The sequence below is a fragment of the Dendrobates tinctorius genome, unplaced genomic scaffold (assembly GCF_039654945.1).
Source record: "Dendrobates tinctorius isolate UK_male_01 unplaced genomic scaffold, ASM3965494v1 ptg000062l, whole genome shotgun sequence".
NCBI lineage: Eukaryota > Metazoa > Chordata > Amphibia > Anura > Dendrobatidae > Dendrobates > Dendrobates tinctorius.
The window spans coordinates 30,875,910-30,902,329 of NW_027361730.1; the positions used below are offsets into that span (position 1 = coordinate 30,875,910).

General features: G+C 44.0%; 1 protein-coding gene across 4 annotated transcripts in view; it reads left to right on the forward strand.

Annotated features, from left to right (window-relative positions):
- The window catches only part of HMG20A (high mobility group 20A), a 52,526-nt gene that overhangs the window by 3,929 nt on the left and 22,177 nt on the right, over positions 1–26,420 (forward strand). For all 4 annotated transcript variants that reach the window (XM_073579483.1, XM_073579482.1, XM_073579481.1 and 1 more), the window contains one exon: positions 8,237–8,322. In XM_073579483.1, the coding sequence (XP_073435584.1) occupies positions 8,237–8,322 (86 nt within the window). The remainder of the gene's footprint in view (positions 1–8,236; positions 8,323–26,420) is intronic.

Here is a 26,420-nt window from a genome sequence, read left to right on the forward strand (position 1 = left end):
CATTTTTATTTTTCTGCTATCTGTAATGGCGTGTAATTATATGGCCGATTTCACACAGTATTTTTCAAGGCATGTTCTTTGTGCTTTTTGGCTAAAAAACACAGAGCCAGATGGTAAGTCTATAGGCAGTCCAGAAGTAGTTAAAGGCTAAAGTACAGTGTGAAGTGCTCTACATATAGGAGGCGATTCATCAAAGCTTTTGCATTAGAAAACGCGTAAAATGCTGTGAAATGTTGAAAAAAAGTCGCGCAAAATTGTTGCAACTTTTGACATTTTCTGCCAGTTTGCAAAAATAGGAGTAGCAGGGGAAGAGCCAGTATGGGGCATGGAAGGCTTGCTTGTCAAATTTTGCGAAGTGATAGTTTTTTCTTTTACGCCAGAAACGCTATCTCTTCATTAAGACTGGTGTATGAATCAGCATCATTCAGTACGCAGCGCGGTTATGTCTTTTTGTAGTGTTTCTTTGTTCTCATAGGCTTCTTTATGTGCAAATAAAAATAAACCATACTAGAAAACTCTTAAAATTCATAGTGTTATAGGAAATGCAAAAGCAAAGTGTGTGTGAAGAAGGCCAGGAAGCATCCTTTGGAAACCGCTAATATCCTGCCTGTGTTGCTGCTTTATATGTATGCAGACAGCTGTCTAATGTCTGTGCCCCCTGCCTGATGGATATGGATGTAATGGGGGGGGGGATACCCTCTCTCAGGTTCGCCAGTCTATCGACCTGAGCTCATTCATTCGTTATATAGATGGCATATTGTAATGCGACAATAGAGACCAAATTAAATCTGCTGCTTCTCCAATTGATAAAAACTTCTTGGACTTGTCCTGACAGCATAAACCTCTGAGATCAGCACTTCAGACAGCATGACTATGACAAAATGTCACCTTAAAACATAACAAGCTTTATTAGTACACAGCAGTATAAAAACATGACATGATTCCGCTGATTAAGCACATTGTGCGAAACGCTTGTTGAGCTCACTGGCCCTCTTGACTTCACCCTTATACCTCTGGTTGATATTATTATATCTGACTCTGTATATGGTTTCACCATATTTGTGCCACTAGGGACTGTTAGATCTATACTTACTGTTTGTAAAATATATATGGTGTGTGTGTGTGTATGTATATATATATATATATTAATTATACAATTTTTTTTTTTTCATTACATTTGTGTGGATTATGTAATGTTTGTTTTATATATATATATATATTTTTTTTTTTTCTAGGTTCTAATTCCTGTGTACTAATAAAGCCCACTATGTTTATGTTGATACTTGGACAGTGCCGCCTTTTGATGGGTTGTTTCACTTTTTTTTGCATAAGACCCCATATAGGATTGCTTTCTGGACTACATTAGTTATTAGGGACTGGCGATGTAAGAAGTTGTTGTCAAGATACAGCAAATCATTTACCTTTCTCCAGAAGGTCCACCATGATGGGTTGTAGTGCATATAAAACGGCATTTACTAAGTACTTGTTGTACAGTTAGGTTCATATATATTTGGACAGACAATATTTTTCTAATTTTGGTTCTAGACATTACCACAATGAATTTTAAACAAAACAATTCAGATGCAGTTGAAGTTCAGACTTTCAGCTTTCATTTGAGGGTATCCACATTAAAATTGGATGAAGGGTTTAGGAGCTTCAGCTCCTTAACATGTGCCACCCTGTTTTTAAAGGGACCAAAAGTAATTGGACAATTGACTCCAAGGCTATTTCATGGACAGGTGTGGGCAATCCCTTCGTTATGCCATTCTCAATTAAGCAGATAAAAGGCCTGGAGTTGATTTGAGGTGTGGTGCTTGCATTTGTAAGGTTTTGCTGTGAAGGAAACATGCAGTCAAAGGAGCTCTCCATGCAGGTGAACCAAGCCATCCTTAAGCTGCAAAAACAGAAAAAACCCATCCGAGAAATTGCTGCAACATTAGGAGTGGCAAAATCTACAGTTTGGTACATCCTGAGAAAGAATGCACTGGTGAACTCATCAATGCAAAAAGACCTCGGTGCCCACGGAAGACAACAGTGGTGGATGATCGCAGAATAATCTCCATGGTGAAGAGAAACCCCTTCACAACAGCCAACCAAGTGAACAACACTCTCCAGGAGGTAGATGTATTAATATCCAAATCTACCATAAAGAGAAGACTGCATGAAAGTAAATACAGAGGGTTCACTGCACGGTGCAAGCCACTCATAAGCATCAACAATCAAAAGGCTAGACTGGACTTTGCTAAAAAAACATCTAAAAAAGCCAACACAGTTCTGGAAGAACATTCTTTGGACAGATGAAACCAAGATCAACCTCTACCAGAATGATGGAAAGAGAATAGTATGGCGAAGGCGTGGTACAGCTCATGATCCACATCATCTGTAAAACATGGCGGAGGCAGTGTGATGGCTTGGGCATGCATGGCTGCCAGTGGCACTGGGTCACTAGTGTTTATTGATGATGTGACACAGGACAGAAGCAGCCGAATGAATTCTGAGGTATTCAGAGCCATACTGTGTGCTCAGATCCAGCCAAATGCAGCCAAACTGTTGGTCGTCGTTTCATACTACAGATGGACAATGACCCAAAACATAAAGCTAAAGCAACCCAGGAGATTATTAAAGCAAAGAAGTTTATTAAAGCAAAGAAATGGAATATTCTTGAATGGCCAAGTCAGTCACCTGATCTCAACCCAATTGAGCATGCATTTCACTTGTTAAAGACTAAACTTCAGACAGAAAGGCCCACAAACAAACAGCAACTGAAAACCACCGCAGTGAAGGCCTGGCAGAGCATCAAAAAGGAGGAAGCACAGCATCTGGTGATGTCCAAGACTTCAGGCAGTCATTGCCAACAAAGGGTTTTCAACCAAGCACTAGAAATGAACATTTTATTAGCAATTATTTAATCTGTCCAATTACTTTTGGTCCCTTTAAAAAACAGGGTGGCACATGTTAAGGAGCTGAAACTCCTAAACCCTTCATCCAATTTTAATGTGGATACCCTCAAATGAAAGCTGAAAGTCTGAACTTCAACTGCATCTGAATTGTTTTGTTTAAAATTCATTGTGGTAGTGTCTAGAACCAAAATTAGAAAAATGTTGTCTGTGTCCAAATATATATGGACCTAACTGTATTTAGTGCAGAAGCTATTGCAGTTTAGCAATCTGTGACGCAACTCGCACATAAAACTGCACCCACAGCACATGAAGATCTCCTGTATAATCAGTGTGAATGTTTAAAAGAAAAGAACATAAACATTGAAATCTAGAAGAAAACGGGGAATAATAAGATTGATGCACAAATTCTGGTCTGTTTTTGCTTTCCTAAAACAGATTCATAGCGTGCTCCATATTTCTGATGTGTTTTAGACCCTTCTGACGACTTGTCCATCGGACAAAGAGGTGAGGCTTCTCTAGAAAGGGGTTTGGATGTTCTACACAATGCATCTAACTGATGGCGCACAAACTAAGCCATAGGTGGGGCAAATTTAAGCCTTCCAATTACATTAGATATCTGTCCTCCGAGCAATGGTTTGGCCGGCGGCTATCTCTCCCATATACAGGAGACTTCTCTATCAGCAGCTTGTATCTAGAGAACAAAAGGATGGATAGTCCTAAATCGGACGTGCTTGATCCTTATCTTCTTCCAACATCGTATGTTGGCAGGGCGCACACATTAGGCCGGTTTCACATTAGCGCTTTTTAAGCGCACGCACTGCCGGGGGTAGCTCCGCCCCCGAGCCGGCTCTCTGCCCGGCGTGCCCGCCCCTTGCTTGTAGCGCCGCCTCCTAGCGGACAGCGGCGCCTGCGATCGGCGCACCCTATCTTTAGCATAGGGTGCGCAGATCGTGCGCAGGCCGTGCGCTAGTTGCGCTTTGACCTGCGCTGCGCACTTTTGACGGTGCGCCGTGCGCGCCAAAATCGAACTTTTCGGATTTTGGCGCGCACGGCGCACCGTCAGAAGTGCGCAGCGCAGGTCAAAGCGCAACTAGCGCACGGCCTGCACACGATCTGCGCACCCTATGCTAAAGATAGGGTGCGCCGATCGCAGGCGCCGCTGTCTGCTAGGAGGCGGCGCTACAAGCAAGGGGCGGGCACGCCGGGCAGAGAGCCGGCTCGGGGGCGGAGCTACCCCCGGCCGTGCGTGCGCTTAAAAAGCGCTAATGTGAAACCGGCCTTAGACTATATCGGTGGGTTTGGCCTCGGCCGATGTTATTCTGTTTTTGGGAGCCTTTAGATTTGACAGATTTATTAAACCATATGGACCACTTTAAAAATCCAGTGCATTTTACAACTGTCGAGTCTGTTTGCTCTGCCTAAGCCTTGTACTTTTTTTGTCAGGCCCCATTATCTGTAGACTTGGAAATTATGGAAGATTCCTGCTTCTTCCTAGAGACAGTATATGGAGGTTGATAACTGATACCCTTGCAGTTATGAAATCTGAGGAAGTCACTCGGGTTAGGTCAGTGAAAGGTGAAACACTTACTGGTGTACATGAAACCTAGAGTGTTCTGACGCATCCATCAGGAAGGGCCATTTCATGGTAATGACAGCTGCTCCAGTATTTCAGCTGACTCAGGAAATGGCGATATGCCAGAAACAAGGAGGATGACCACCACCGAGCACACATCTTTATGTATGAACACCTTTGTTTTTATCGGGTAGACGAGGCCTTCTTGATCCATTTCAGAGTGTTGATCACCCTCCCAACCCCCACCATGACTGTAATAACTCTGCATTGGACAGATTATGATTTATTGACTTAGATTAACATCAGTCATATTGGTCAAACACTATAATAGACCTGACAGACACTAGCCAAGACAAGGAGCCAGCTTCAAATGTTAAAATCTAGCACTGGCAACCTGGGGTTTCCCACATCCCAGTAGTTACAGCAGTGTCCTCATCCCCAGTAGTCACCGTATTCCCCATTTCTCCAGTATCCATATCTGGCACTAGCCCAGTGGTCGGATCAGGTTCTTTGGCATTATATGACTGCCTCTGATCATGAGACGTGGAGTTTAATGCTGTCAGTGATGACCTTTGACTCTGTATGTGGGAATTACATTACGGGGAGAGAGATTGGCTTTGTTGTGTATTTGACAATGTGCATCTAAATATGTAGATTATCTATTGCTGTTCTAAAGTTACAGGGAATCTGTCACCAGATTTATGCCACACCATCTGAGTGCAGCATAATGTAGGGGCAGAGACTCTGATTCCAGTAATGTCACTTTTTGAACTGCATCCTGTAATTCTATTTAAATCCGTTTTAGCGGCTGCGGACCTAGCAGTTCTCTGAACTCTGTAGAACCCCGTCCACACCGCTGATTGGCAGCTTTCTGCCCATGTACAGTGAAGAAATAAAGCTGCCAATCAGTGTTGGGGATGGGGTAACACAGATCTCTTGGATATGCTTGACTGTGACAGCAGGTTTACTAGTCTGTCCTCTAGTGATGATCTCCTGCTGATAAAACTGTGATTTTATTAAAACTACAGCAAGCAGCCCAGTAAGTTAGAGACCTCTCTCCATTCCTGCCCCCTCTATCAGTACATTTTGCTCCTCTCAAATTAGGTGGCAAAAACCTAATGACAGATTCCCTCTAATTTTTTACTTCAGCACCACGTTTCGGGCTGGGGGTATAAAATGGTCATGCATGTGTTATGCAAAAAAAAAAAAAAATGTAAGCTGATGAGAACTGCCTGCCATTTCTGGTACTTCTAGTTATGGATCTCGTATACATTACTTCTAAGTTCCGTCTCCATGAGATTTCGGCTCATAACAAGTGCTGATCAACTACAGTTGTGCTCAAAGGTTTACATAGTAGAATTTTTGCTTTCTTGGCCTTTTTTTCAGAGAATATGAATAACACCAAAACTTTTTCTCCACTCGTGATTGGGTGAAGCCATTTATTATCAAACTACTGTGTTTTCTCCTTTTAAATCATAATGACAACCCAAAACATCCAAATGACCTTGATCAAAAGTTTATATACACCATTTCTTAATACTGTGAATTGCCCCCTCTAACATCAATGACAGCTTGGAGTCTTTTGTGGTAGTTGTGGATGAGGTTCTTCATTTTGTCAGATGGTAAAGCTGCCCACTCTTCTTGGCAAAAAGCCTCCAGTTCCTGTAAATTCCTGGGCTGTCTAGCATGAACTGTGTGCTTGAGATCTCCCCAGAGTGGCTCAATGATATTGAGGTCAGGAGACAGCTGACCACTCCAGAGCCTTCACTTTGTTCTGCTGTAGCCAATGACAGGTTGACTTGGCCTTGTGTTTTGGATCGTTGTCATGTTGGAATGTCCAAGTACGGCCCATGTGCAGCTTCTGGGCTGATGATTGCAAATTTGCCTCCAGTATTTGCTGATAATGTGCTGCATTCATCTTTCCTTCAACTTTGACCAAGTTTCCTGTGCCTTTGTAGCTCACACATTCCCAAAACATCCACCTCCGTGCTTTACAGTAGGAATGGTGTCCTTTTCATTATAAGCTTTGTTGACCCCCTCTCCAAATGTAACATTTATAGTTGTGGCCAAAAAGTTCAATTTTGGCCTCATCACTCCAAATTACCATGTTCCAGAAGTTTTGAGGCTTGTCTCTGTGCTGTTTTGCATATTGTAGGCGAGATAATTTGTCATCTGCACAGGAATGGCTTTCTTCTCTCGACCATGCAGCCCATTTTTTTTCAAGTGCCTTTTTATTGTGCATCTTGAAACAGCCACATCGATAGATTCCAGAGTCCAGTATTTCAGCTAATGTTTGTGGGGTTTTCTTTGCATCCCAAACAATTTTCTTGGCAGTTGTGGACAAAATTTTTGATGGTCTACCTGACCATGGTTTTGTTTTTATAGAGCCCCTTATTATCCATTTGTTATTCACAGTTTGAACGCTGCTGACTGGCATTATCAATTCCTTGGATATCTTTTTGTATCCCTCTCCTGTTTTATGCAGTTCAATTCCCTATTCCCGTAGTTCCGTTGAGAATTCTTTTGCTTTCCCCATGACTCACGATCCAGAAACGTCAGTGGCTGGATGAAAGATGCAAGAGCCTGTCTGAATCTCAGAAACTCACTCAGCTTTTATGCACATGCACTGATTACAAATAAACAGGACACAGGTGAGGATGTTGCCTTTAGTAGCCAGTCAAACCCATTAGTATCAACTTCTGTACATATTATCTGGCCAAAATCACCAGGGTATGTAAACTTTTGATCAGGGTCATTTGGATATTTTGGGTTGTCATTATGATTTAAAATGAGAAAACACAGTAGTTTGACAATAAATGGCTTCACCCAACCACTAACCATGAGTGGAGAAAAAGGTTCGGTGTTACCATTCATATTCTCTTTAGGGAGGCCAAGAAAGCAAAAATTCTTCCGGGGTATTTAAGCTTTTGAGCACAACTGTATATATAATCGCTGCTCACCTAAAGGCCTTTTCTTTGAGTCAGAACGAACACAGGTTTGTAGTCCCCATGCAGCACATGTATTAATGGAAAACTTTTTTGAAAGGTTTTCTTCTGCAATCTGTTAGATTTTCATTATAGTTCCTCTTTTTTTTTTTTTTTTTTTTTTTTTTTTTATCTGGCATTTGTCATCTGGAATTAGTGTCTCTCTTGGGTACTGAGTTATGAAAAGTTATGGAGTATCAGACACAGTACATAAACCTCACTATCGGTAGATGAGCTCTAGAAAATGAGTTAAGGTGGGTGGCAACTAGATGCTCTTCCATCTATTTTGGTGGTAACTTGTTTGGGGTCATCGTGCAGCCTTTCGAATGTCGCCTGCAATTGTTCTTCGGCTGGTGCTTCCTGTGTTTTGTACAATGCACAGCTGCAGCGCTCGTAGGAAGCGCTAACGTGCCCCCCGCAGGAAATCACAAAATGCTAGTTGTGGACTCCCTATGCTCTGCTTGGCCGTAGTAAGAAAGGGGCCAAGTTAACGAATATGGTCAGCATTTTGTCTCTCATCTAGGATTGTGCAAGAAGAGTGTAACGTGGTATACTGTTATTTCTAGAAACTTCTCTCACAACCTAGCAACTGCTTCAAAGGGACAAGTAAATTCCCATTTATCGTTCCATCACCCATGCTCAGTAACAAAGCATATGTTTTTGTTTTTACAGATTTTCCAAGGGACTTGTGAGCCTTTCTATTTCACATGCAAGATATTTCTGTATTGAGAATATGGGGTAATGCTCGATTTTGAGTTCTACCTTGTTGTTACTCCTAGATGGAAGGACCGGCTTCTGCGCTGCTTCCACCAGTCAGTGAAGACATTGAGGAAGCCAAAGAGAATGTAAACCCACCGCTCCCAGAGTGAGTACTATATATTGTAATATAATAAATGAAAATAATTATGGGACGGAGATCATTGAAGAAACCCTAAAGCTAGAAATGGATGTTTAAATAAGACAAAACATATACCTGCTGCTTCTATTTGCTTACTAAAGTACTATCTTGCTTTAGTCCTTTCTAGCTACGGTAAGTGCCATCTCTATCTTACTGCACACGACATGCAGCAAGGAGTATTCTTCTGTAGTCACTGCCTTGCTTTTACACATTAGCTTTTTAACTAAAAAAAAAAACACAAAAAAAAAAACAGGATTTCTCCTTGTGACAATTGTGATTTTCTTTTTGTGCAATGGACATATACCACTTTTACTCTATACTATGAATATTTTAATGCTTTTATTTGTATTGTTGTCCCTGTTTTACAATTTTTCTGCACTGTTGCCTTATATTGATTTAAATAAATATTTGGAATTTTTTATGGTGAGAAAACTTCCATGTTTTTTTTCGGATTTATATTATTTTGGAAGTTCCAATTGGTAGGCAAATATATATAGTCTGATTTATAGCTTTTTAACTACTTGACTTTTACATACCTCCAGCCCAGCATAAGTTATAAAAATGTCTCCAGACAATGCTCAGCACTCCATTTAAGTCTGCCTTCGATTAACATGGGCAATGTACCCTACATCATCTATGAAGCGTTATAAATCTAGCTCTGGTAATTAGTACAGCTGGTCTTCTAATATTCTGATTACCTGTGCCAAATTTACAAGGCTGTCCTTCACTTCATCCACACAGAGGCAGAGGGGACACTTAGGCAGTCTCACATTGGTTGCTTGGCATGTATTGGAGATGCTCACAAGACCACTTGGCCCTACCTCTCACTGTCATACTACCCGAGTGATCATCTTTTTATTACATACGCTGTGCTAGGGAATGGGCAAGAGACTTGTTTTTTACAAGGCAAATTTAATGTATAAGAACAAGGTGCTGCCAGGTTTACATGAGTAAACCGCATGACTGGTTACCTATGTAATATGAGTGGAAATAAGGAAATATATGGCTTGGTTAAACTTGTTTGCTGATTTCCTGAATATTTTCCATGATTCAGTAGGCAATGATCTGGAAATCCCAATAAATAAAGATGCAATAAAAATGATAGATGTTATCTTATTTTAGTAATCTTTAGCTTAATAGTTATGAGTATCTATTGCCTTTGGAGAAAGTGTTCCACCATTGTTTTGTCCTTAAATAGGTTGAAAAAGTTGGATAGGAAAAGATAAGTGAAACATTCTGTGACGAGCGTCAGCTTACGCTGAGTCGTTTTTCTTCTTAGAGTGGACCCTCTGGGCCATGGCACCCACCCACCTAGGGCGAGCTGACCTAGTGAGAACCCACCCCCTGTACAGGGAGTGTCAGGGGCAAGACCAATGGGGTGAGCCATCACGGCAGCTGGACCAGACGGCCCTTCTCAGGGAGACACTATTGAGTGTCTAGCAACAGGACAAACGGGATACGAAACATAAGGCGAGGTCACAGGATTTCTTCACCAAACGTGGTTTCACACTTTAATCAGGTGCAAGGCATAAACAGAGAATCAGGTGCAGGGCACAAACAGTGAAACACGGCAAGGCGCGTGCAAGGGCACGCCAAATGTTCCAGACATAACACATGCTAGAAAACATACCAGGGTCCAGGGCAGGGTACGTGTTAGGGGTCACACCAGAGTTCCTAGGAAGGATGTGTGCTAGGGCACGCCAGAGTCCAAGGCAGTGTGCGTGCTAGAAGACATGCCAGGATCCAAGGCAGGTGCGAAGGCATCGGACTCCGAAAGACTGGCAAGGACTGACAGGATCCAGGCATCATGATGTAGTCATCTGGTTCCGGACCTCTGGCAGCGGTCGGCAGGCTTCGGGAGTCTGGCAGACAAACCAGGATACGAGGCAGGGTGCGTGCTAAGAGACACGCCAGGGTCAGGTTCCAGGACGGAGGCCTGCGTTTGCAGAGGGCACGCCAGGGACAGGTACAAGGACGGAGGCCTGCGCGTGTAGAGGGACATGCCAGGGACAGGTTCCGAGACAGAGTGCGTGCTAAGAGACACGCCAGGGTTCAGACTAAGAAAAGAACCTGAGTGTGCAAGGGACACGCCAGGGTAAAGGATAGGGCCTGTGCGTGCAAGAGGGCACGACAGGTTACATGGCAAAACCTGCGCGTACTTTTACAGAAGCACGGGGAGGTATGCCAAGGAGCAGGCGAGGGCCTGCGCGTGCTTTAGAGAGCACGTAGAGCACAGTGCAGAAATAGCGTGAGGTGCAAGGAAGCACAGAGAGCACGGCTGGGGCACTGGCTAGCTGATCGGGCTGCGGCACTGACAGACGGGCAAGACTCCAGCGAACCCGGCTGAGGCATGGCAGGCGACACAGCTGTCACTGACCGACAAGCACGGCTGAGGCACAAGCAGGCGGGCACGGCTGAGGCACAAACAGGAGGCTAGGAAGGCCAGGCGCATGCAAAGAGCACATGAAGCAACAAAACAAGACAAGAAACAAGGCAGAGCAAGACAGGGAGCAGAGCACGGAGAGGAACATAGGCAGAAACACAGTCAGGTCAAAGAGAGAACAGAGCTAGCAGCGGAGCGTAGGCCGAAGCCCAGAGCCGGGCCAAGGCAAAGCCTTGGGACTAGACAAGGAAATGTTCAAGAGAGCACAAAAGGACAGAGTACGAAAAACCAGGCAGAGACAAGAAACATGAGAAGCACTACAAGGCTCAGAATAGCAGAGACCAGACATGGCGAAACAGGTAAAGGCAGAGAACAGCGCAAGTACGGCAAGGCAAGAACAAACATAGCACGAGAGACAACACAAGACATGGCACGAGACAGGAGGCAGAGTACAAGCACAGAGCGTGTGCAGAGACGCACTACAGGGCAGAGTGCAGGGGCACAGAATACAGGGAGCGACCAAGCAGCCATGCCGGGAAGCAACACGATACTCAGGCCCTGACCAAAGGGAGGGGCGGTCTGATATAGCACCAGTACTTCCGGGTCAGGACCAGGGAGGGACTTTGGGTTCAGATCCTCCAGGATCATAGAGAGCATTGCTAGAACAGCCTGCGTAGAACCATAGAGAAGATCACATGATCAGGGGTTCCAGGAATACAGCGGATTGCAGAACCAGAGCAGGGCTGGAACATAGGAAAAGGCACATGATCAGGGGTTCCAGAATACAGCGGATTGCAGAGTCCGACAGAGGCGGATGGTTACCCAGCAACAGCGTGCAGCCATGAGGTAAGGCGCGCGTGCACACTGCTCCAGGCATCTTGCGGCATGACACATTCTATAATTTAGTATCGGTGGGTTTAGGATCGGTGGGTTTGTTCTTCATCACTCACTGTTAAACTTGTTTTTTCTGGCATCTGTAAAATCTATGTGTGCATTGTCCCACAGTAATAGCCCCATCTCTATCATCTGATCTTTTTTGTTCATGGGACACCTTTCTCTTGACTCCCCCATACATGTCATCACTCAACAAGGCAAGAACGTTAATGTGATTTAAAGGGAAGCTATCAGCAGGATTGTGTTTTGAGTAACCTACAGACACTGTCATGTCAGCGCCGTTTGGTCCTTTTGGACGTGCATTGAGCTGAAGGGGGGGGTGGGGGGGGTAAGTGTGTGACTTGTGATTCAGTGAGTTTCCAGGGGAGGAATTGCATTGTTGGTTGTATTTTTTTTAAATACTTTATATTTTTACTTATCTTTTCTGTCTGGTGCAATCCCCATTAGGAAATGAGCTCCATTATTGCCAATGCCATCCAGTGTACATCTTGCCACATTTATGCAATCCTTGAACAGCCGGTCGAGGGTGCATACTGCTGTGTGAGATGTGAGCACGTTGTGCGTTTGGAAGCCCAGATACTGGATCTAAATGAGCAGCTGGCAACACTGAGATCCATACGACAATATGGAAAGGAGTCTTCTCACTGAGCAGACGCTCAATGGGATAGATGTGGGGGAGAATGGTAGTAAGGAGCTGCAGGACTGTGAGGCAGCTAGCTGGGTGACAGTTAGAAGGCAGGTAGAGGGAAGCGCGCCGGGGAGGCTAGTCCTGATCTGGCACACCCCTATAAGTTTGCTAAGTTGGCAGCTGAGGGGGGTGTCAGAACAGGGGTAGCACTGCTGCAGCAAGGCATGTCCACTGAAAGCCAGAGGAGTGTCTGCTCCAGTTAGGGGGAAATAGGAGATCAGGGCAGGGTAGAGAGGTGCTGGTAGTGGGGGATTCAATTATTGGGGGAACAGGGCAATATGTCACAAAGACAGAGATCGTCGAACAGTGTGCTGCCTACCTGGTGCTCGAGTCCGACACATAGCTGATCGGGTTGACAGATTATTGAGACAGGCTGGCGAGGATCCAGCGGTCATGGTGCACATTGGCACAAATGACAAAGTTAGAGGTAGGTCGAAGATCCTTAAAGATGATTTCAGGGAATTAGACTTCAAGCTTAAAGCAAGGACCTCCAAGGTGGTATTTTCTGAAATACTGCCTGTGCCACACCAGAGAGGCAATGGGAGATTAGCGAGATCAATAAATGGCTCAGGAATTAGTGTAGGAAGGAGGGGGTTTGGGTTTCTGGAGAACTAGTCCGACTTCAGTTGGCTACAGGTTCTACGCTAGGGACGGGCTGCACCTCAATGGGGAGGGTGCAGCTGTGCTGGGGGAGAAAATGGCTAGAAGGCTGGAGGAGCATTTAAACTAGGGACTGGTGGGGGGAGGTGTTCATTTTATAGGAGGGGACGATGGAGACCTGAGCACAAATAAAGAAATTGGAGGTGGCGTGGGGGTTGGGGTTAAGATTTTAGAGAAGAATCGAGGTAATGAGAGATATATAAAGTGCATGTATACTAATGCTAGAAACCTCACCAACAAAATGGAGGAATTAGAATTAAATTTTTTGGAGCATAATTATGACATGGTGGGGATATCTGAAACATGGCTGGACGAGAGCCATGACTGGACGGTTAATTTACAGGGCTATAGTCTGTTCAGAAATGACCGTGCAAATAAGCGAGGGGGAGATGTGTGTTTATATGTAAAATCATACTTAAACCTATCCTGCATGATAATATATATGAATCTAATGAAAATGTAGAGTCCCTGTGGGTGGAGATAAGGGGAGGGGGAACTAATAAATTACTGATGGGGGTTTGTTATAAGTCTCCAAAAATAATGGAAGCAACAGAGAATATCCTCATAAAGCAAATGGATGAAGCTGCGACTCAAGGAGAAGTCATTATTATGGGGGACTTCAACTATCCTGAAATACATTGGGGAACCGAAACCTGCAGTTCCAGTAAAGGTAATAGGTTTTTGACAACTATGAGAGACAATTACCTTTCTCAACTGGTTCAGGACCCAACAAGAGGGGGGGGCACTGCTAGACCTAATATTAACCAACAGACCAGACCGCATATCAAATGTAAGGGTTGAGGGTCACTTGGGTAATAGTGATCACAAAATAATACGTTTTCATGTATCCTTTAATAGGATGTGTAGTAGAGGGGTTACAAGGACATTAAACTTCAAGAAGGCAAATTTCCAACGGATGAGAGATGATCTTGGTGCAATTAACTGGGACGATATCCTGAGACATAAAAATACACAAGGAAAATGGGAGACGTTTATTAGCATCCTGAATAGGACCTGTGCACAATATATACTGTATGGGAATAAACATGCTAGAAATAGGAGGAAACCACTATGGCTAAATAGAGCTGTAAGGGGCGCAATAAGTGACAAAAAGAAAGCATTTAGAGAATTAAAAAAAGTAAGTAGTGATGAGGCATTAAATAAATACAGAAGATTAAATAAATTCTGTAAAAAGCAAATCAAGACAGCAAAGATTGAGACTGAGAGACTCATTGCCAGAGAAAGTAAAAATAATCCCAAAATATTCTAACTACATAAATAGTAAGAAACTAAAAAATGATAGTGTTGGCCCCCTTAAAAATAGTCTGTGAAATGTTGGATGAGGAAAAAGCCAATATGCTAAATGACTTTTTCCAACAGTATTTACACAAGAAAATCCCATGACGGATAACCTGATCAGTGATAAAAAAAATTCTCCATTAAATGTCACCTGCTTAACCCAGCAGGAAGTACGGCGGCGTCTAAAAATCACTAAAATTGACAAATCCCCGGGCCCGGATGGGATACACCCCCGAGTACTGCAGGAATTAAGTACAGTCATAGACCATTATTTTTCATCTTTAAAGATTCCACACTAACAGGATCTGTACCACAGGACTGGTGTACGGCAAATGTGGTGCCAATATTCAAAAAGGGGACATAAACTGAACTTGGAAATTATAGGCCAGTAAGCTTAACCTCAACTGTGGGTAAAATCCTGGAGGTTTTTCTAAGAGATACTATACTGGAGTATCTGAAGAAGAATAACCTCATGACCCAATATCAACATGGGTTTACAAGGGACTGTTCCTGTAAGACTAATCTGATAAGCTTTTATGAAGAGGTAAGTTCCGGACTGGACCAAGGGAATGCAGTGGACGTGGTATACATGGACTTTTCAAAAGCTTTTGATCCGTTGCCACACAAAAGGTTGATGCATAAAACGAGAACAATGAGGATAGGGGAATATATGTGTAAGTGGGTTAAGAGCTGGCTCAGAGATAGGAAACAAAGGGTGGTTATTAATGGAGCACACTCGGACTGGGTCACGGTTGGCAGTGGGGTACCACAGGGGTCAGTATTGGGCCCGCTTCTTTTTAACAAATGTATTAATGACCTTGTAGGGGGCATAGAGAGTAGAATTTCAATATTTGCAGATGACACGAAACTCTGCAGGGTAATCAATACAGAGGAGGACCATTTAATATTACAGGAAGATTTATGTAAACTAGAAGCTTGGGCTGATAAATGGCAAATGAGCTTTAATGGGAATAAATGTAAGGTCATGCACCTGGGGAGAACAAACAAGATGTATAATTGTGTACTTAATTGTAAAACACTGGGCAAAATTGTCACTGAAAAAGACCTGGGTGTATGGGTGGACGACAAACTCACATTTAGTGGCCAGTGTCAGGCAGCTGCTGCAAAAGCAAATAAAATAATGGGATGCATTAAAAGAGGCATAGATGCTCATGAGGAGAACATAATCTTCCCTCTATACAAGTCACTAGTGCGACCACACTTAGAATACCGTGTACAGTTCTGGTCTCCGGTGTATAAGAATGACATAGCTGAACTAGAGCGGGTGCAGAGAAGAACGTCCAAGGTAATTGGAGCACTGGGGGGTCTGCAATACAAAGACAGGTTATTACACTTGGGGATATTTAGTTTGGAAAAATAAAGGCTTAGGGGTGATCTTATTACAATGTATAAATATATGTGGGGACAGTAGGAAGACCTTTCTAATGATCTTTTTTACTCTTAGACCTGTGACGGGGACAAGGGGGCATCCTCTACGTCTGGAGGAAAGAAGGTTTAAGCATAATCACAGACGCGGATTCTTTACTGTAAGAGCAGTGAGACTATGGAACTCTCTGCCATATGATGTTGTAATGAGTGATTCCCTACTAAAATTTAAGAAGGGACTGGATGCCTTTCTTGAAAAGTATAATGTTACAGGTTATATACACTAGTTTCCTTGATAGGGCATTGATCCAGGGAATTAGTCTGATTGCCGTGTTTGGCGTTGGGAAGGACATTTTTTTTCCCCAATGTGGAGCTTAGTGTTTGTCGCATAGGGTTTTTTTTTTTTTTTTGCCTTCGTCTGGATCAACCTGTTAGGCTATGGGTGAACTAGATGGACTTAGTCTTCCTTCAACCTTAAATATCATGTTACTATACTGATTAAAATGATACCTTGGTTGATGAAATCCGTCTTGTGGTTGTTGTGTAATCTTTATTTTCAGTTTTGAGTTAATGATATGCTTGTGCTTTGGGGCGGTCTTCATGTGGTGCACTGATTAGCTATTCATCAGTATGTCTTCTGACAGGTAGGTCACTGATCTCTGTGACCTGCACCCTAGTTTACATGATGGATTATGTAAACAAAAAAAAAAATCAGTTTGAAAATGGTGCTGGCTGCACCAGCTTAGTGAAGACAATTTTTTTTTTTTTTTTCCTCTCTAGCAAGATGGCTCTGCCGACTCCTGCGCAGTTGCAGCTGTCAGATCGCCGATAGCTGCTATTGTGCAGGCATGGCCGGTGCCATTTTCAAACTGATTTTTTTTTTTTTTTTTTTCTTTATGGATAGCATGAAAGAAAGGGATTGCATAAACATATATGCGATCATGCTGCAGTGCAAGCGTCATCAATGGCGCCTGCCTGCAGAAGGGATTTTTTTCAAGTAAGATATTTTCTTTCATGTTTTCCATAAAGAAAATATATAGTAGTTTGATAATGGTGCCGCCTGTGCAGTAGCAGCTTATTGGCTATCTGACAGCTACTAATGCGCAGGAACCGTCGGCGCCATCCTGCTAGAGAGGAAAAGAAAATTGTCTCCACTAAGCTTGGCGCAGCCAGCGCCATTTTCAAACTGACTTTTTTATATATCTAATATATAAAGCTGTGTGTGTATCAAGCCATGCCTACTTCACATAGCCACACTCACTCCATGTATATATCTTTAATATACATATTTCATAGGCACATCATCTTGACCACAACAGGTTGCACTGCCTGTGTTGCCCGTAGCAACCAATCACTATGCATCTTTCATTTCACCAGAGCTGTTTAAAAGATGAAAGCTGAAATGTGATTGGTTGGTATGAGCAAGTTTTCCCTTGTAGACAGTTGTGGTAACTGAGGCCTATTATTCTTATCGTTTCTATGGTGTCCTTCTGTAAAGCTGGAAATAACACAATTTATTACCGTGCCGACAGACCACCCTCTGACACAGACCACCCTCTGACACAGACTGCAGGAGGAGCCCAGAATCGGGAACCTCTCTTGGTCTGGCAAGAAGCATCTCATTAACTTAAAAATTCAAACACAGATTAAAAAAAGAAACAAGACTGATTTCTCCAACCCAGGAATTATTTTAATCTGTGTAACAGCGCCAACCTAACATGCCTGGCTCACTTTAAACTTATTTATACAGTTACAACTAATGTCACTCTAAATTAGTCCTTCTTTACAATTTCTAACTAAATGGTATTACACTCAGGGGGCGGAGCCGCCACACTGAAATGATCTGTGCTGCGGGGACACTGCGTCTCCACAGTGTACAGACGGGATGGAACCTGTAGATGACATACAGGTATATACTATATAGAGGGAGAGATGACATACAGGTATATACAGGAGGAGATGACATACAGGTATATGCTATATTGTTACGGCTGTGGCCGAGGACTTGGCCCAGCCGACTCCTCCACGTCGCCGTGGGGCGAGCGTCCCTGGTACGGACAGAATGTGGACCCATTGGACCACAGAAGGGTAACCTGGACCTACCCTGACTTTGGAAGGGCAGTGAGCAGGTTCTGTGGCAGCTGAGCATGTGGGCAAGATGGCGACATGCAGAACTAGATAACACCGCACAACTTCAGGTATGTGGAAACATAAAGTTTACTTAAGCGAAATCAGAGTACATAAACAAAGCATAATGATGCCAGGCTCCTGATTACGCACATCAAGAAGGGTACATGTCTCAGGATAATAGACGAAGGCAGGAGGACATCATGGGTTGATGCAGTACAGGGTTATCTGGCATGCGCATACCAAGACAGCCTCTCTCAGGCGTAGCACAGGCTCAGCAGGAGAACATCAGACACCTACCCAGGACAGACATCATCACAGGGTGGACCCCGGGGAGCATCTGGTCACTGGCTGGACATCTGGACACAGGCGTGGCAGCAGGATACAGGCGTGGCAGCCGAGGACATCGGCTGAGACACGTATGGCACAGGACCAGGCACACTGGCATGGCAGTTCAGGTCATCGGCTGAGACACGGATGGCACCGGACCAGGCAGAGGTGGTCGGGCATCGGATACCAGACAGCGGTCGCCAGACTCCGGACACCATCTCCAGGCACCAGGCAGCGGTCGTCAGGCTCCGGGCATCGGACCTAGGAAGGAACTCAAGCGGGATGGTGCAAGCTCCGCCGGGTTGGACCGGGGTTGGACGGAGTTAGCACCGCATAGCAGGCTGAGCACAGCATAGTAAATGCTCAGCAAAAACAATGGACGCCATCTTTAAAAGACGAACCCAGGTTAGTTCACTCACTGGGTACAGGGTTCCCGACTCAGAGGGACTTCAGCAAAATAATACAGAGGACACAGATCGGTAAGGTACAGGAATAGATACAGGATCAAGGGTTCAGGCCTGAGAATGTAGCCCTCAGGGAGACGGGAAACAAGACACAACAGAAATGAGCCTGGATATGCAGCCTCCAAGAAAGGCGAATCTGGGTCCTCAGCCCCCACAGAAGGCGAAACAACAGGCATCAGCTTTCCTAGAACAGGCGCTGAACACCAAACACACATGGCAAGACTCGGAAGCTTAATGCAAAGCTCTGGCCACGCCCAACAGGAAAGAGTAAGTTTATATAGGAGCTGCCCGTCAGCAATAGGCTGAGGAAAGCAACTTGGGTGCACACACTAACCCTAATAAAAGCAGGGAAGGTGTGGCCACGCCCAAGCACAAACAGAAACCATTACAGCACAGGAACTGAGGCTTAGGGCACCTGGCAGCGGCTGCAAGCCTGGACACATGTGGAAAGTCATGCACCAGCTCCAGAGGACCTTGCAACCCGCGAATAGCTTACACAGCGGCAGCTATGATCATGCGGCGGAGCAAAGACCTCACGTGTGCAGCTACGCAGCGGAGCAGGGAACTGAACAGCATCCATACAGGTAACAGACAAAAGTATTCCTGCTAGTTAGAGGGAGAGGAGCAAAGGGTTAAAGCAGAGACATGCAGAGTAACGCTGGAGAAACAAGGTGACCCCACCGGCGTTACATACACCATGTTCCAAATTATTATGCAAATGATATTTTTTTTCTGATTTTCCAAAATGGTCGGTGCAAATGACAGTCAGTCTAATAAGTCATCGCCAGTTAGAGTATACATCGAATTTTATTGAAGAATCCTCCCAATGATAAAAGTATAATCTCCAAAATGAATAAAAACTCAAAATGCACTGTTCCAAATTATTAGGCACAGTAGAATTTCTAAACAATTGATATGTTTTAAGGAACTGAAAATGCTCATTTGTGGAATTTGCAGCATTAGGAGGTCACATTCACTGAACAAAAAAGCTATTTAACTCCAAAACATCCTAACAGGCCAAGTTACATGTTAACATAGGAACCCTTCTTTGATATCCCCTTCACAATTCTTGCATCCATTGAACTTGTGAGTTTTTGGAGAGTTTCTGCTTGTATTTCTTTGCATGAAGTCAGAATAGCCTCCCAGAGCTGCTGTTTTGATGTGAACTGCCTCCTACCCTCATAGATCTTTTGCTTGATACTCCAAAGGTTCTCTATAGGGTTGAGGTCAGGGGAAGATGGTGGCCACACCATGAGTTTATCTCCTTTTAAGTCCATAGCAGCCAATGACTCAGAGGTATTCTTTGCAGCATGAGATGGTTCATTGTCATGCGTGAAGATGATTTTGCTCCTGAAGGCACGTTTCTGCTTTTTATACCATGGAAGAAAGGTGTCATTCAGAAACCAAACCATATATACTTTGCAGAGGTCATTTTTCACACCTTCAGGAACCTTAATGGGCCCTACCAGCTGTTTCCCCCTGACTGCAGCCCAAAACATGACTCACCTCCTTGCTGACGTTGCAGCCTTGTTGGAACATGGTGGCCATCCACCACTCCATCCATCTGGACCATCCAGGGTTGCTCGACACTCTTCAGTAAACAAGACTGTTTAAAAATGCTTGTGAGCACTGTTTAGGGGTGGCCAAATAGTAGGTTTATACACCACAGCAAGCCTTTGAAGGATCTTACACCTTGAGGTTCGAGGGACTCCAGAGGCACCAGCAGCTTCAAATATCCGTTTGCTGGTTTGTAATGGCTTTTTAGCAACTGCTCACTTAATCCGATGAACTTGCCTGGCAGAAACTTTCCTCATTCTGCCTTTATCAACCCGAACACGTCTGTGCTCAGAATCAGCCACAATCTCTTAACAGTACGATGATCACGCTTAAGTTTTTGGGAAATATCTAATGTTTTCATCCCTTGACCAAAGCATTGCACTATTTGATGCTTTTCGGCAGCAGAGAGATCCTTTTTCTTTCCCATGTTACTTGAAAACTGTGGCCTGCTCAATAGTGTGGAACATCCGGTTTTCCTTTTATTGGGCTCACATGGCAAACTAATTATCACATGTATCTGAGATTGATTTCAGTGATCCGAAGAACCCTGAGATACAATACCATCAATGGGTTTCATTAAAAAAAAAAACCTTAAAAAAACGCTATGACACTTAAAAACAATTTGCATAATAATTTGGAACATGGTGTATATACAGGGGATATCACATACAGGTACATACTATATACAGGAAGAGATGGCATACAGCGACAATTTATGAGCAATATAATTTGTTATGACTAACCACAGTTAGTTACTATGCCCAGGCAACACCGGGCTCACACGTTGTTGATCCGCTGCAGATTCTTATGTGGTGTACAGTACCATTTTAGCCTATCCAAAACAAAATCCGCAGTGCACATGCTGCAGAAAATTCCGCAGCATGTCAATTCTTTGTGCTGATTCCGCAGCGTTTTTACACCCATTCCATTATAAGAATCCACAGGTGTAAAAACGCAGCCCAAATCCACAGAAAATCCGCAGTGAATTTGCAGGTAAAACGCAGGTCATTTTACCTGCGGATTCTGCAGATTCCGCGCTGAAAAATCTGCACAGGAATCCGCAACGTGTGCACATACCTTAAAGCAGGGGTCTCAAACTCAATTTACCCGGGGGGCCGCTGGAGGTAGAATCTGGGTGAGGCTGGGCCGCATCAGGTTTTCCACAAGAAAAGCTCTTACAGAAACAATCCAATCCAATGTTATCAAATGTCTTTATTTTTTCATCTTATTTTGCGTTAATAAGTAAAAATTAACAATCATAAGAAAAAAATAAATCAATCAGTAATAAGTAAATGAAAATGATAATACAGCAGATATAGAAGACTGAAGAAACCACATATAGTTGCTGACTAGAGAAATGTAATTATTTTTATTCAGATGTCTGTATTAACAGTTCTTTAACATTTAACTTTCTGAACATGAATGGAACATTGAACATAAACTGTTTTGAACAAGGCTTCTTCTGCCTAATTCTTGCTGCTAGAGATCTGGCAGCGCTTACTCTCGCATAGCCGAGCCTCATTTGGCTTAAGGGAGGAAGCAGTTGAGACCCTCAGTAGGGCTTGAAGATGCTCATCAGTAAGTCTGGACCTGTACTTGGACTTCTTGAAGTTCAAGGTAGAGAAGAGCTTTTCGCACAAGTATGTGCTCCCAAAAAGACACATGGTCCGCTTGAACATTCGGGGAAGCTGAGGGGCAATTCTCTCAAAAATTGCCCGAGCTTGTCTGCTTCTCTACTCACATCCCTGAACTTGACTTTGAGTTCAGAGTTGCACTGCAGGTCAATGAGCTCCATTTGAAGCACAGGAGGGGCATCTTGCACATCAAAGGAGAAGGGGTCCGCAAAAATTTGAAATGCGGCTCTGTGCATCTTGAAGTCTGCAAATCTGTGATCAAATTCCTCCTGTAGCTTCAAAATGACATCCATATACTCCTCACCACTGAATGGTGTGCCTGCTTCCATGAGTACCTTGCATGATGGAAAATGGCAAAGGTTTGTCTGAGAAAGCTGGGCTTTCCATAACATAAGTTTTGTAGAGAGTGCTCTCATGTTGTCATAGGCAGCACTGACAAGTTGCCCCTGGTCTTGTAACTTCTTGTTCGGTACATTAAGCTCATGTGTGATATCAACAAAAAAGCTAAGTCAATTAGCCTTTTTGGATCACTTAGCACAGGAACAGCAGCCCCATCTTTCTCCATGAAGGCTTTCACTTCTCTCAACTCAAAAAATCTCTTCAATATGTTTCCCCTGCTGAGCCAACATACCTCGGTGAAGTAGAGCACATCCCCATATTCTGACTCCATTTCTTCTAAAAAAAAGCACGAAACCTTCTGTGGTTTAAGCCCCTGGATTTGATTTGGTTGATGCATTTCACAACGAAAGACATCACATTGTCAAACTTCAGGCATTTGCTGCAAAGGGCCTGCTGATGGATAATGCAGTGCAGAGCAATGCCCTCCTCCACACCTTCCTCTTCCAGTGTTCTTTTTTTAACAAGTGCCACCAGTCCATTTTTCCTCCCTGTCATTGATGGCGCTCCATCAGTTGTTCCAACAAACCTCCTCCAAGGTAAACCGGCATTCTCAATGGCATCACACAGCTGGTGAAATATGTCCTGAGCGGTGGTCTGGCCATGCATTGGAATCACTGTGAGCAACTCCTCTAAGACTTCAAAATTGTCATCAACACCATGGACATAGATTGCGAGCTGGGCAGTGTCGGTGATGTCTGTGGTCTCTTCAAGAGCGACTGAGTATACACTGAAACATTTTGCTTTCCCACACAGTTGATCATAAATGTGACTTGACAGGTCAGAAATGCGCTCTACTACGGTGTTGGCAGAAAGGCTGATGTTGCTAAACTGACCTTTCTTTTCTGGACAGGCAATACTTGCAGCCTGTAATATGCACTTTTTTACAAATTCACCTTCTTTGAATGGCTTTCCTACTTTAGCAATCATCTCACTAACCAGCTAGCTTTGACTGCTGCATCTGGTTGCTTTCTTAAAGAAATCTTGTTGCCTCAGTAGATATCTTTTTAAGATTAGCAACCCGGTTGGCTCTTTCATCTCCCTGGTATTTTGCATACTCCTCAGCATGTCTAGTTATGTAATGACGTTTCAAATTGTATTCTTTGTGCACTGCAACTTTCTCTGTGCAAATAAGACACGTTGGGATGTCCCTGTGCTCAACAAAGAAATATTGCACGTCCCACTTTTCCTGAAATTGTCTGTGCTCATCACCAACCGTTCTCTTCACTGCAGGCTTTGAAAAAGACATGTTTGGGGCTGTGTAATAGATAATTCCACTTGGTGTCACTGTTTCAGTGTTAGTCGATGTGTTTTTTCCACTTTTTTTTTCTGTCCCGCTGAGCAGCAATTTCCGCGGCCACCTCCGCTTCTGAACCAGGGGGTAATGGCGCAATAAGGCCGGCTGATGTCCCGCCTCCGAGAGCAATATACCGCACCGTCCCACCACTCATTCTGAACTCGGCGCACCTGAGTCTGTGGCGCGGTCCGGTCCCTGCTCGGCTGCTCCTGCTGCATGTGTTGAGTGTGACTCATACGCCTTGCCTGCTGACAGCAGGCTGCAGTGACTGTCTAGCCATCATCATACTCGCCTCCTCCTGCTGCAGCTCCGATGATCCAGCGCCATCTTCCTGTATGAGCATGCTGTTACACATCACGTGGTACCGCTCATTAAGCTCATGAATATGGGCACCATGCCTAGGAGAGTGGAGTGGCGTCCATATTCATAACCTTAATGAGCGGTACTACGTGTGACTGGGATTTCACATGCAACACTTGGCCGTGTTTCTCGCATGTGTTATCCCGGCCGAGGTGAGGGCCGCAAACTATTGTCCCAAGGGCCCATAAGATGAGGGCCGCAAACTATTGTCCCGAGGGCCGCGAGTTTGAGACCCCCTGCCTTAAAGGGAACACTTAAACAGAATATAACTCCAAGTAAATCAAACTTCTGTGAAATCAAACTGTCCACTTAGGAAGCAACACTGATTGACAATCAATTTCACATGCTGTTGTGCAAATGGAATACACAACAGATGGAAATTATTAGCAATTATCAAGACACCCTCAATAAAGGAGTGGTTCTGCAGGTGGGGAACACATGCCACATCTCAGTACCAAAGCTTTCTGGCTGATGTTTTGGTCACTTTTGAATGTTGGTTGTCCCTTCACACTCGTGGTAGCATGAGACGGACTCTACAACCCACACAAGTAGCTCAGGTAGTGCAGCTCATCCAGGATGGCACATCAATGCGAGATGTGGCAAGAAGGCTTACTGTCTGTTATCGTAGTGTCCAGAGGCTGGAGGCACTACCAGGAGACAGGTCAGTACACCAGGAGATGTGGAGGGGGCCGTAGGAGGGCAGCAACCCAGCAGCAGGACCGCTACCTCCGCCTTTGTGCAAGGAGGAAAAGGATGAGCACTGCCAGAGCCCTGCAAAATGACCTCCAGCAGGCCACAAATGTGCATGTGTCTGCACAAACGGTTAGAAACCAACTCCATGAGGATGGTTTGTGGGTCCGATGTCCACAGATGGGGGTTGTACTCACAGCCCAACACGGTGCTGGAAGCTTGGCATTTGCTACAGAACACCAGTATTGGCAAATTCACCTCTGTGCTCTTCAGAGATGAAAGCAGGTTCACACTGGGCACATGTGACAGACGTGACTGAGTCTGGAGACGCCATGGAGAACGATCTGCTTCCTGCAACATCCTTCATCATGCCTGGTTTGGCAGTGGGTCCGTAATGGTGTGGGGTGGCATTTCTTTGGAGAGCCGCATGTCCTTCTATGTCCTCTCCAGAGGTAGCCTGACTGCCATTAGGTACCGAGATGAGATCTTCAGACCTCTTGTGAGACCATATGCTGGTGCGGTTATGCCAGACCTCATGTGGCTGGAATGTGTCAGCAATTCTTGCAAGATGAAAGCATTGAAGCTATGGACTGTCCCTGCCCGTTCCCCAGGCCTGAATCCTATTGAGCACATCTGGGACATCATGTCTCGCTCCATCCACAAAGGTCACATTGCACCACAGACTGTCCAGGAGTCGGTGTATGCTTTAGTCCAGGTGTGGGAGGAGATCCCTCAGGAGACCATTTGCAACCTCATCAGGAGCATGCCCAGGCATTGTTGGGAGGTCATACAGGCACATGGAGGCCACGCACAATACTGAGCCTCATTTTGACTTGTTTTAAGGACATTACATTCCACTTTAATTTTGTGTGTGACTCCAAATCCAGGCCTCTATTGGTTAATGAAATTGATTTCTATTGATGATTTTGTATGTGATTTTGTCAGAACATTCAAATTTGTACAGAACAAAGTATTCAATGAGAATATTTCAGTCATTCAGATCTAGGATGTGTTATTTGAGTGCTATTTTGCACTTTTTGGTGCCCCTTGTGCATTCTGTAAACCGGATGTCCCCGCTTATGTGTTCCTCACCATGAACGTACTCTCATTTAGATTAATGTTTATATGTGAATTTTGTAAATTATTAAGGAAACAAATAGTTTGTACAATAAAAAATAATTTTCTTGATTGTCTAAAAGACTTTGTATTTTGGACTCTAGTGTCTCTTGTGAGTTCTATTTAATGGAGAGTCACCTATATATTTCTGAGATCTATTAGTGATCTTTAGCAGGAATGATACCCTATGTTGTACCAATTTACACCATTTTGTCACTCAACTAACTATAACCCGCAATGTTTTGTGTATTGAGGAAATCATCCACCCCTTTTTTAAAAGCTGTTAGTGACTGCCAGTACTACCTCTTGTGGTCGGGAATTCCACATTATGACTGCTCTAACTGTAAAGAACCCTTTCCTATTTAGCTGCCGGAATCGCCTTTCTTCCACCTGTAATGAGTGCCCCCTGGTCCTTAATATAGTCATTGGAAGGAATAAGTCATGTGCCAGTCCTTTGTACTGACCACACGTATCTTTATACATGTAAATGAGATCTTCCTCTGAGGTGTATTTTTTTTCCTGTACTAATCCAGTTGCCCGTCTTTGAACTAATTTTAACGTCTGAATATCATTTTAGAATTGTGGAGCCCAAAACTGGATCCCATATTCTAGATGTGGTCTCAACAGTGATTTATAAAGGGGTAAAAATACGTTGGGATCGCAGGATTTTTTTTTTTTTTTTTTTTACACACCTTTTAAAATCTTGTTTTGCTTTTGTGGCTGCTCCTTGACATTGAGTACCGCTGCTCAGCTTACTTGTAACCAGAATACCGCAGTCCTTCTC